Genomic DNA, 12,796 nt, shown 5'->3' with positions numbered 1-12,796 from the left:
CGTGTTGAAAATGAGAGCCATGACCGCAGACCCCGCACCAGCATTACAGTGGGCAACATCGACAATGTTCGTCAACTTGTTGAAGGTGATAGGCGTCTAACAACTTCGGATATTGCAATTAAGGTTGGAATAAGTTATGGGAGCACTTACTCTATACTCTCAGAGGAGCTAGGGTATCGCAAGGTGTGTGCCAGGTGGGTTCCTCGTCTTCTGACAGTTGACCAGAAACTGAATCGTTTTCAAGTGTGTGAGCGTCTTCATGCTCGATTTCGGGAAGAAGGAGACCCATTTCTTTCTCACATTGTCACCTATGATGAAACGTGGGTGCATCACTACACCCCTGAGTCGAAACAAGCGAGTATGGAGTGGAGGAAGAAAGGAGAAACCGGACCAGTGAAAGCCAAGTCACGATTATCGGCTGGCAAGGTTTTGGCTACCGTTTTTTTTGACCAGTGTGGCCTGCTGCACCTTGATTTTTTGCATGAGCGCAGAACAATTAATGCGGCGTACTACTGCAAAATTTTGACTGAGGTCAGACTTGCATATCACCGCAAAAGACGACACCTTCCAATGAGAAAAGTGATTCTCCTCCATGACAATGCTCGCCCCCATACGGCAGCCCTGACAGTACAAAAATTGGAGCAACTGGGTTGGGAGACACTGGAACACCCTCCATACAGTCCAGACCTGTCTCCCTGCGACTTCCATGTCTTTGGTCCTCTCAAGGAAGCTTTGGAAGGGCAAAAATTCCACAGCGATAATGAGGTTGAAGCATATGTGCGCAATTGGCTACAAACACGACCTGACTCTTTTTACCTGGAAGGAATTAAAAAATTACCTATACGCTGGGAAAAATGTGTTTCTAAATCAGGAGTTATGTAGAAAAATAAACTATGATTGTTTGTGCGTTTAAAATCAAAATAAATATTTTAAAAAATAAGTCTTGTTTATATTTGATTCACCCTCGTAATTATAAAAATCTGGATCTAGTTAAATGTACTCGTATAAATTGCCACCAAAATCGTTAGGATTTAATAGATGTGGTAGTGGTTTAGGTTATTATCAAGCATCGTTTTTATACTGTGAGTATTAAAAAGTATTTGATATGTTGAGACACTGGTAAAAATATATATGAGGAATATTATTCTCACTATTGTAAATTGGTTACACATATTGTGCAAATGTAGCGTTATGTATGTGCATTTCTAGTCCATAGATTGTTTTTAACCATTGTTAACCAGAAAAATAGATGCTTTATTAGTTTTAAACAATTGTTTTTTTATCGTAACATGTATTGGTAGTATTCGTTTGTTTTGTAACCAGAATAGAGTAATAAATAATCATTAAACTACAATGCGAGTTTGGAATAAAACCAGGATGACAAGTGATGTCAGAGTCGGTTTATAATAGTACGAGAATTGCTACTTGTTTTGAGATAGACAAATAAAAACAAATATTTATAATTGCAAATAGCCTTTTTTGCTTTTCAAAATATGCTCCATTAAAATCAATACACCTTTGCATGCGTTGGACCAATTGTTGAAGCATTTTTTTCATTCCAATTGAGGTCCCTCCAAAGCATGTAATTTGAACGCACCAACCGCTTCTTCAGGTGAAGAAAAATGTTGACGTCGCAATTTATTTTTGGTCTGTTACAATAAAAAGAAATTATTGGGTGCCAAACGAGATTTTTGTTTGAACTGTTTGAGACCTTGCATTGTCGTGGTGAAGAATGATTCGTATTCTGCGATTAGTATTCCTGATTTTTTCGAATACTTCTTGCAAACAAATTCTGGTGTACTATTCAGAGCTAACCGTTCTACGTTGCTCTAATGGAACGGTAGCGACATGTCCTGTTATAAAAAAAAAAACTGCTTCAAAATGCTTCGCGCGGAAACATCTGTTAAATTGGCTCGTCTTGAAAGACTCATACAATCGATTGTTGTTTAGTTTCGGGTTCATATGCATAGATCCATCATTCGTCGCTTGTCACGATCTTATAGACATCTTTGGAAACATCGCGATTGAATTTTTTTAGCATTTCCTTGCATCAATCGACACGATTTTTTTTCGAGCGATTTCATGCAATATTGAAAGAATGCGAGTGAAACTAATGCTTATGTATGTCTCATTATCACGGTGTGTCACGTGACGATCTTGCAATATTATTTTACTTACAGCATCAATGTTTTCTGGTACAATAGCCGATTTTAGACGATCTTCACGAAATTCATCATGTAGCGAAGTGCGACCACGATTGAATTCAAAAGAACAGCGAAACACGGTGGCTTGAGATGGTGCTTCATCGCCAAAAGTCGAAGCGAGTGTTTGAACAAGATAAATGTTTCAAGTATTTGTAAACAACTCAAATAGCACTCGTATGACAACACGTTCTGAGTTCGTTCACCATTAAAAAAATTGAACAGAATTAACATATTCACATCAATGTTACCATATCTAGTAGGAACCCTCATAGATATACCCACATGCTATAGTTACTATATCGAGAATAACTTGATACAAATATTGATAGTTAATATTATTATCTCTTGTTATAAGAGATAATAACCTAACCTAACCAATATAATATCTAATCTTCGAAAATGGTATAGAAGTTTTATGGATTCATAGATTCTGGTTAGTATTCCCTGGACCAAAAAGAAAATTATTTTTTTGAATGTTGATAAGGGAACTGTTCATAAGACAATTGGAAAAACTTTTTGCAAAACTATTAAAAATATCTGTTTTGAGAAAAAGTATCTTATTGTAGAAGGTGTTTCAAAAATAGTTGACGTCTCAAGGATAGGTAGAAAACTAGACGAAAATTGTAGTTTGCTGAGTAAAAAACTCTATCCGTATTCAAGATAAAGGTCGTTGAGGAGAAAATGTTTATGCATTTTTTATAATTATGCCATTATAATAAAATTTCATGCGAATATATTTTGGAAGCTACATTCAAAAAAATATTTTTTTATTAATCTAGTAGGAACAGTTGTTCGTATGAAGTAGTTTGAACATAACATGTTGTTATATTCAACATTCAAATTTATTCACGAAAACTTTTTTCAACATGAAGTTTTATGAAATGAAATTATAACTTAAAATCCTTGTTTCATCTAAAAATATTTTTATTCTTGAATTTTTTTCCCAAAACCAATAGCTGCAGAGAAAAAAAATAAACACCATAATTTATAATTTTTTTTAACAAATTGAGTGGAAGACACTAAAGATGTAAAATGTAATAATACAAAAGCTGGAAATCAGTATTGAAAAAATATTTGTTGTTATTCTTTTACGAGTGCACGAAAATTACGGAATTTTAAGTTTCTAGCGTTACTTACAAAAAAATAAAACCCAATTTTAGTCACCACCTTTTAATGGTGATATTTCGGAAAGGGGGTGAACTTAGGAAATTTTGTTATATGAAAGACCCATCTCAATTTCTTACGAGCAATCACCTCCTGATTTGGGGTAATTTTTCTTTGGAACACCTTGTGTATTGAAAACTAGTTCAAAAATAATTGTTCTTCCTATTTCTTGTTCAATTACTTTTTTGATTTGGAAGAAAATTCATAGATACCAGAGGAAATTATGTAATATTTGCACTATTCGAAGTAAAACAGTTTCCATGCTCCAAATAGCAAACTTGATAAATTGCTGTGGTCGGTTTTATTTAAAATTTTTCACTATAACCACTTAAAAGCAAGTTACAACAATAACGCATATCACTAACAGGTAGGTCAATTTTTTTATAGAAGATTCATTAAACAAAGATACCAAAAAGTGTGAAGGTTCAAAAGATTGGATCTCGACTGCAGTTATTTTTTAGGCTTGAACTTGAGGTCATTTCACAAATAATTGAAAAAGAACGATCTATTGTGGATAGATATGCTACAGCTCACTATAGACGGTTTCATGGAGATCAGTCTTTTCCATCTCTGTAAAATCTAATGCCCGGACGGGTGCCTGCTTTCTCGGAACATTTAACTAGGGTAGGTTTTCCCCATGCTATGCCCCAGTAAGTTGGAATTCTTGCAAACATTGTTTATATTCATACTGAACACACTGTTTACTACTACTACACCATGGGTGCTCAAATGGTCGATTGCGAGTGCTTTTTGAGTAGATCTCGAGAAGAAAAAAATTTTTAATAAGTAGGTAGGTAACTAAACTACCAAAAATGTATTACGTAATAAAATAACAGTGCTTGCGGCAGAAGGCGGCTTTATCAAAGGAACGCGCGGCACTTGTCTAGACTAGACTGTACTGTCTAGTTTCGGGCGGCGCGTTTAACGGGACCATTCGAGACTTTCTTTCACGCCGATACAAATGTTGCGCCTGCATGAATTGGAGTCATTCTGAATTGTAACTTGATAGCGATACTACTACTACTAGTGCATTTGTATTATTTGTCGTGCGTCAGTTGCAATACCTATCAAAAGGATTTTTCGCCACAGAGTGAATTAAGAAAACGAAAAGTGAGTGATTTTATATCTTGTTTGAAAAAAGAACAAACCATGTTCACAAGACCAGCCAAACAATCAAAAGCTGCTACGATCGCGTCATTTAAAATATCTCATATATTGGCGAAACACAAGAAACCATTCGAAGATGGATCGGTGGTGAAGGAAGCATTTATTGAAGCGGGTGAGACTTTATTTGGAGATTTTAAAAATAAAACAGAAATCATGTCTGCTATTAGAGAACTTCAGTTATCTCGTCCGACTGTTACAAGGCGTATTGAAGTCATGAGTCAGGACCCATCGCAGATAAACTAAAACATGCTATCATGGAATGTACATACTTTTCTTTACAGTTCGACGAATCCACCGATATTACAGACACTGCCCAGCTGTGTATTTTTATTCGGATGGTATTCAATGACATGTCGGCTAAGGAAGAATTTTTGACAATCATTCCTCTGAAGGGGAAGACCCGTGGCGAAGATATATATGAAGTTTTCTTTAATTTTGTAAAAAACTACGAGCTACCAATATATAAATTAGTGTACATTACAACCGATGGAGCACCAGCAATGACTGGAAACAAAAACGGTTTTGTGGCATTGTGTCGAGCTAATGAAGAATTCCTTTCATTTTTTTCATTCCTTTGCATTATACATCAACAAGTTTTGTGTTCCAAAGTTTTAAACACGGAGGAAATTATTTTCCCGACTTTGCATTGTTGGCGAGCTCAGTTTGCCTTCAGTATTCCAAGCGTTTACGAATTTTATGAAATATTTTGAGGTGTAGATAATATGAAAATGCTGCTTTTAGTATGAATATTAAAATAATTATTTACCACATTCATTAGATTTATGAAGAGGCCCTGTAATTTGGAATAAATTCCCAATTTCGAGGTATGAAGTCATTATTTACGTTGTTAAATGACAAAAATGTCGTTTTTATGGTTGAAATAGGGCAACTAAATACAAAACATTTCTTCCTTGTCATTTTCGAGATAATAAAATGTAACGATGTGGAAAACAAGTACCTATAATTCAGAAATTTAATTTAATTTTTGAATTAAAGAAATGCTTATTTTGTTGTTCATTGATTATTTGACAATATCTTAAAAGCGATAGAAATTCGTTTTCTTTTGTTATGATTTGAAATAAATCAATCAACACTCATTCCTAATAGGTGATTTTAGGTCCTTAATATTTTTGTTGGTTTGGTATTGAAAACTTTGCTTTTCAAGTATGGTCATGAGAAGCAATCCAAAAGAAAACCGGAGACCTGAATATTTTAGTGGCCATTCAGTAGCTCCCTTTTCGCATATATCCAACTGCCTTTAAATACTCAAAAACAGACTTTGAGAAATGGGAAGAAATAAGATCTTGTTGAAACGATATGTCTCTATTTTGAAAATCAACATGTCAGTGCTTGGGAAGCAAATTAGCCAATAGCGAAACTAGCAGAGAATAAGAAATATTTGCTCTGGCACCTTTTATTCCTGTTTATACAAAAGGATTGGAAGGAATTTTCAACAGAGCTACAATTATTGTGACGGGAAGTATGTCGAGTAGACTAAGAGATACGTTGATGTCCGGCACATAGCTCATTTAAAATATGGACGTACCAAAAAATCCAGTATTGCCGATCACCTGTTGCAAGTCAAAATCATGAAATGAATATGAATAATGTAAAATTGTTAAAAAATGTATCCAATAATTGTTGGATGCATTTGAAAGCATTGACGTTGTTAAATGTAAGAACAGTTTAAATAGGGAAAAGGGCCTATCTCCGACAGCCCAATCTGTAGTTTAGTAGTCAAGGAATAAATATGAAGATTCCGCCATGGAGGTGTTCTCTAAATACGTTGACTAGGTTATTGAAACGCGCTTCGGACAGTGTAATTGTGAGTATTGGTGTGGTAGTACTGTAAACAGTGTGTTCAGTAGGATAATACTTTACATTTGAAAAATAATTTAGGTATTTATTGTACTTGTACTAAAAAATCCCATATTTGGACTTTTACATCTTTTATACCAAGAATTTTTCGAATAGTTGAAGCTCAACAAGTTCTTCAATAGTTTGTAATACGTTTTTATAAACAGGATTTTTCTTTATCCATTTTGGTGCAACTTCTGTTAGTTTTCTTTTTTTCCTTTTCTTCTAACACTACTAGTACTAGCTACATCCTCACCAGCTTTATTTTCCAGTATCTGGTTTTCAGTTTCCCCAGTTTCAGCTTCATGCGCCTTTTGCGAATGTACGTGCACGTCCAAAGGACCAGAAATATTATTTGCATCTACCAGACCTAGAATATCATCGTCGCCATTCAAAGAATCAGGTTTTGATGGAACCACAATCACGTCTACCAAATCTATGTTTTCCATAATACTTAGAAATTTGTGTCGCCATTCTCTACGTCTAAATAATAGTTCTATTAAAGAAAATAGCATTTATGAACATTGTAATGGATAAAATAATTATGGATTAATATTCTTAAACTGGTATTTGTTTAAAATACATGAATTTATGCATCAACGTACAGAATCGCGCAATAACTTCAAAAAAATAAAAACTTCGATAACGACCTATATTTTTAAATATAAAAGTAAGAGTTATATTCAGAATAGACACTTGTTTTTACCACAATAGGCAGCTTGTGTTTTTACTTATAAGGTTTTCAAAAAAAAAAAACTAGATTAGCTGACCTATGTATATGACACAGGTACGTAATGGGTTGAAGTTATTATTATGATGGGAAATTTAAGATATTCACCCGGTATTGAATTTAAAATTACAATTTTTATAATTTCCTCATCTATTAAGAATATTTATTCTGAACCATCTATTTTTTTTTCTTATTCTTGAAAAGTAATACTCTGATGCTTTTCTAAAATTCATGAACAATCATAAGTCACTTAAAACCACTTGGAATTTAAATATAAAACAACACAAATACACAACACATTGATTGGAAAATGTATTTTATACCTGATTATATTATCAGTCAATTTTGACATAAAAGTCATTTTACACTCATGTATTTTTACGAATATTTTCTTTTAACTTGTGTTTGGACCAAAACATTCGTCGAACTAAGAAATCTATTCACAAATGTACTCCACAATTTTATGTGTGTTATGCTGAAATCTGTGCTGTGACTATTTTTACACCATATACCTATTATTGTGACGCAACGTTGAACTTCAATGTGGGATACTTGTAGAAATTGTTCAGCAATGTGTAGTTAATATTTTTTTGCTAAAAAACACCATGACCGTGTCCAGAAATATTATTTATACTGTAGAGGTTAGTTACAAATTAACGGGGAATCTTTTTTTATATTTATTTTAATATAGAGTGTTTTTAATATTATATTTGATTCAATATAATAGTTATTGTGGAGTTTGTGTGTTCTTGTGATAAATGACCTTATGAAGTAACTTAGATAATCGGTTGACAGGTAGTAGTATGTTTATTGTATCATTATATCATTAAATTGAAAATTGATGGGATATTAATACCCAAGTTAAGAAAAATGTATGTTAAAAAAGTAAATAAAATAAAGTAAATAAAAGTAAATAAAAGTTATTGATGACATAATCATATTTACGACTACTATTTGCTTTTTTTATAAATAACAAAGTAAACTATAAAATTTCAATTGGATTTTGTCCAGATTTTCAACTAAATTTTTTTGGTGTAATGAATAACAATTCGTTATAATTATTGTTGTGAGAATACAATTAGCAAAAATATTTTTTATTCTATTTAACTGAAACTTCAATTGATACACTGTATTCAATTCTCATTGATAGTGAAGTAGTTCCAAGAAAATTATCATTTCTGAAAATTACAATCGTGTTATACTAGCCTCCAATCTTTGTTAAATTACTATCGAAAGCTTTCTATATTTTCTAAAAAATAGTTATTAATGCAACAAGTGAAAAAAAGTTACTTTACTCACGAATTTCACAGAAAAATTTTTCTCTACGTCCGTAGACTTGAAAAACTCGACGAAACTTTCATCAATTTTTATTTTGTAATTGTAATATTGAAAGTACATTACTATTGGTACTTGAATTTAACGAGTTCAAAGAAATAACATCGTCTACAGTTGCATTAGTACTTATTGGATTGTTGGTAGGATTTATAATGTTGCTAGAAGTCGAATTAATTGTTCCCGTTAAAATTTTCACTGCGGAATCCGTTTTGTTTTTTATCGAGTCGTCTACGTAACCCTCCGCAACTGTGTTGGATTTCCACCCACCTTGCTTCTTTAGTTGAATTATATCACCACCGGAATCCACTAATGGAGACGCCGAAGAGCGTCGAAGTACATACATGCCCAGTTTAGTTTTTTGGATTAGGTAAATGCAAATGAGCGAGGGAATTTTTGAAAAGGTATTTTGCATTTTCTATTTCTCTACTGCAAAAAGAAATGATCTGTTTTGATATTTGTGGGTCGTTGGTAGTTTAATCTATTGTCAGATATTTCACCAATAACAGTAAACCGACATTGAACATGTTTCTGTATCAGGTACTGTGATAATTAAAACATTTCCGGTATTATTAATATCGTTACACTTAATTTTATATTCAATGCCGCCCTCCGCATTACTATTAATAGACATGCAAAAATGTCAAGTTTGTTTGACAATTGTACAAAATTAGTTCTACGAGTGAATAAAAGTTACTTTACTCACGAAAATTTTCTCTACGTCCGTAGACTTGAAAAAATGCGTCAAATGTTTTATAAATTTCAATTTTGTAATAGTAATATTAAAAGATAAATTCAAATATGTGCGATAAGCGAGGGAATTTTTGAAAAGGTATTGATACCTACAATTTGAATTTTGCATTTTCTATTTCTCTACTGCAAAAAGAAATGATCTGTTTTGATATTTGTGGGTCGTTGGTAGTTTAATCTATTGTCAGATATTTCACCAATAACAGTAAACCGACATTGAATATGTTTCTGTATCAGGTACTGTGATAATTAAAACATTTCCGGTATTATTAATATCGTTACACTTAATTTTATATTCAATGCCGCCCTCCGCATTACTATTAATAGACATGCAAAAATGTCAAGTTTGTTTGACAATTGTACAAAATTAGTTCTACGAGTGAATAAAAGTTACTTTACTCACGAAAATTTTCTCTACGTCCGTAGACTTGAAAAAATGCGTCAAATGTTTTATAAATTTCAATTTTGTAATAGTAATATTAAAAGATAAATTCAAATATGTGCGATAAGCGAGGGAATTTTTGAAAAGGTATTGATACCTACAATTTGAATTTTGCATTTTCTATTTCTCTACTGCAAAAAGAAATGATCTGTTTTGACATTTGTGGGTCGTTCACCGATAACATTAAATAGATGTTGAATATGAGTTTTTGTATCAAGTACTTACAAAGTAAAGTTTTTGCTGTCCTACCTTATGTATGAGATAATGATCGTCTGGAGTCTTTCAGTTTTGAATAAGTCGACCAAAGTGTTGAAGACTTTCACATTTTGGATATAGTTTCAAAGTAAGCTATTAACACTCTTTCTGTAAAGCTGTTTATGACTTTTTTAGAACGCCTCTCCATAAAACAATTATATTCTTTCAAATACTGTTTCCTGAATTTCTCAGGGAGAAGATTCATAGTCGCTGCAGATGCCGACCCACTGATTTTCTTGAACGAATATCAAGAAATAAAAGTGTGTGAGTTTATCGGAGAAACGAATTGACACGAGAAAGAAAGCGTTCACACCCCACTATTTTCATAAAACAATTTTAATATTGTAAAATCGTAAAAAAAATGAACAACTACGGTCCTTTTTTTCGCGTTTTTTGACCGATTCAGAAATTCCATTCTTTATGAATACAAATGAATGAAAAAAACGTAAATATTATAACGGACGTAGAAAAAATATTTTAATCGCTCAATGAAAGTAAGACAAAGTAAGTCTAAAATGATATTCGGATAGTATAGTTTGTACATTTTCAGTTGAAGAAATGTACCAATTTTATTTGACTTTTCCAAAAGCGGGAAACTGTATTTATTTTTGGGACGAAATTATGCATAAGTAGAACAAGGGCATTCCTGTGAAATTTATGATCAAAAATCTGCTTTATCTATCTAATAGCATACTACAAGGGCGCTATGTTTTAACGTCAACTGAGATCTTTTTGTATCCCGATCGTTTTTATGTCTGAATAAAACTAAACATGAGAATAAAAAAATACAAAAGAAAATTATTTCTTTGCATAAATCGAAACAAAATATTCTAGGTATATATTCAGACATGCGTGTAAGTATAAAGCTTTAGTTTCATAAAATGGCTAAATTGTACAGAGGGTAAACCCATGTTTATATTATATTATGAGGACTGATCCTTTTCCTCGACCTCGACTTTCATGTATAAATAAAACTATAATGTATCGTAACGTCACATATTAATACGTATCGTGTATATATAAGCCCTCAAAACGGAGGAGCTTGAACGTGTTGAAATTTCCAAAAGTAGAAATCCGAATTTTAGAGAATCACATCTAACTATTAAAATGGATCGTATCGAGCAACGCGTGGTGATTTAAGAGAGTTGACTCCAACACAAATTCACAAATACATATGTGCAGTGAGTCATTGGTTTGTAGAGGTTGATATTTTAAATGATATATTTGCCAATTTTTTTATTGTAAGAGGATCAGTCCCCGTAGTACCATGTTCGATACAATATTACCAAATCTTTTGATGGCCTCCTATCTCAACTTATCATTTTCTACAATCTATTTACTCAGTTTTTGAATTTGATTACATTTTCTGTTCAGATGCTACTGAAGACATGTTACATGTCTTTAGCTTTAGCAGTAGATTTATTGTCTTGAAACGTCGTGCGTTTACTAACATGAAATGGGATGAAAGCCATCATTAGTCAATGTATTTACGACTTGTACGATTGAGAATGAGTCACAGTCTGGTTGGCCTTTGACCAGCGGAACTACAGACATGATTGACCCAGTACGAATCATATCGGCGATTGTTAGCACCATCGTCTATGAAGATTTGGATAAGAGGAAGTTAAGTTTCTGATTTGTGTCGCACGTGCTGACAGACGATCTGAAAGAAAAACTGATGAAAGCTGCTGGAGATTTTTACCATGTGTGATCGGAAATCATCCTTTCTGCGAACCATCGGCATTGCGGATGAGACCTGGTGATAGCAGTTCGATCCGAAATTGCAACCGGCAATCGGTGGAATGGTATTCATCGTTTCCCCAGCGGCCTAGAGGGGAAGGTAATGAAAAATCCAAGCTCAAGACACTGCTGATCACTTTGATCGATAACGATGAAATCATTCATCAGTATTTGTTTCCTGTGGATTAAACCTTGAACTGCGTATTCTACGAAGAAGACGAGAACTGGGACATCGGTCGTGCTACACGATAACGCACCCAATTCTTGGTTCAATGTAACGACTTGGCACCTGCAGACTTCCTTCTGTTCCTCCGCATCATAGACATCTTAAAAAGGGCACGTTTTGGGGAAGTTTCATGTAAAGGCGTATGAGATCCGTTCTGCGAGGGATTACGTTGGAGATCAGGAAAGATAGTTTATTTGTGTCTTCTATTATGATTCTATTCTAATACCATTAAACGAACTTACTTAGATTTACACGTAAAACCTGGATATTATCTAAACAGTGGCAGAACGAGATCCAGACTGGGAATTAAAATGCGCGAGAAAAGGCCTAAGTAAAAAAGGATTGAATAAGAAAAATCCAATAACAGAACAATACGATTTTCTATAGAAATATTGAAAATCTACATAACTCGCTAACTTATAAGTTTACGCAGTACATAAAATATTCCCATCAAGTTTTGTTTAACATTAGGACTTTTTTATATCTAAAAAAAATGTTTTGTTCTATATTCGAGTTCAAATTCATCCAAAGACGAATAATATTTGGGGATAGAAAAAACAATTTGGATTTTTTCGAACGATTTCAAATTACTAAGCCCACATTTACGATATGATTAAAGTAAATTCGGGATGAATTTTTGAGAAGGCAGTTTGAGAAAGGACACTTTGGAAGTCATCTTCTAGTGGCTGGCATTCATATGCGTAGTGACAGAATTGGAAATAGTGAATGCAAACGTTGAAAATTTATACAAGGAATCTATTATAAGAACAAGAAACTTCGTAGAAAAAAAAATTTTTATCAATCATAAAAAAATCTTCACTTCTACGTTTCATTTTCCAACTAAACATATTGGAAAAGGATAGATTATTATCAACCTCCTTTTAACGTCTTGGAGGAACCTTTAATTAAAAACCCTCACAAATCGGCTA

The 12,796-nt window shown here is 33.1% G+C and overlaps 1 protein-coding gene across 3 annotated transcripts in view; it reads left to right on the top strand.

The window, feature by feature from the left end:
- The window catches only part of LOC130445676 (calcium-binding mitochondrial carrier protein Aralar1), a 61,218-nt gene that overhangs the window by 8,059 nt on the left and 40,363 nt on the right, over positions 1-12,796 (top strand). The window contains exon 1 of one of the 3 annotated variants that reach the window (XM_056781466.1): positions 7,497-7,763. The exons of the other annotated variants lie outside the window; for them this stretch is intronic. Within the exon in view, the coding sequence (XP_056637444.1) occupies positions 7,728-7,763 (36 nt within the window). The 5' untranslated portion in view covers positions 7,497-7,727. Of the gene's footprint in view, positions 1-7,496; positions 7,764-12,796 lie in introns of those variants that run through there. 3 annotated transcript variants of the gene reach the window in all.

The sequence above is a fragment of the Diorhabda sublineata genome, chromosome 1 (assembly GCF_026230105.1).
Source record: "Diorhabda sublineata isolate icDioSubl1.1 chromosome 1, icDioSubl1.1, whole genome shotgun sequence".
Classification (NCBI taxonomy): Eukaryota; Metazoa; Arthropoda; class Insecta; order Coleoptera; family Chrysomelidae; genus Diorhabda; species Diorhabda sublineata.
This window is presented reverse-complemented; position numbering and strand designations above follow the sequence as displayed.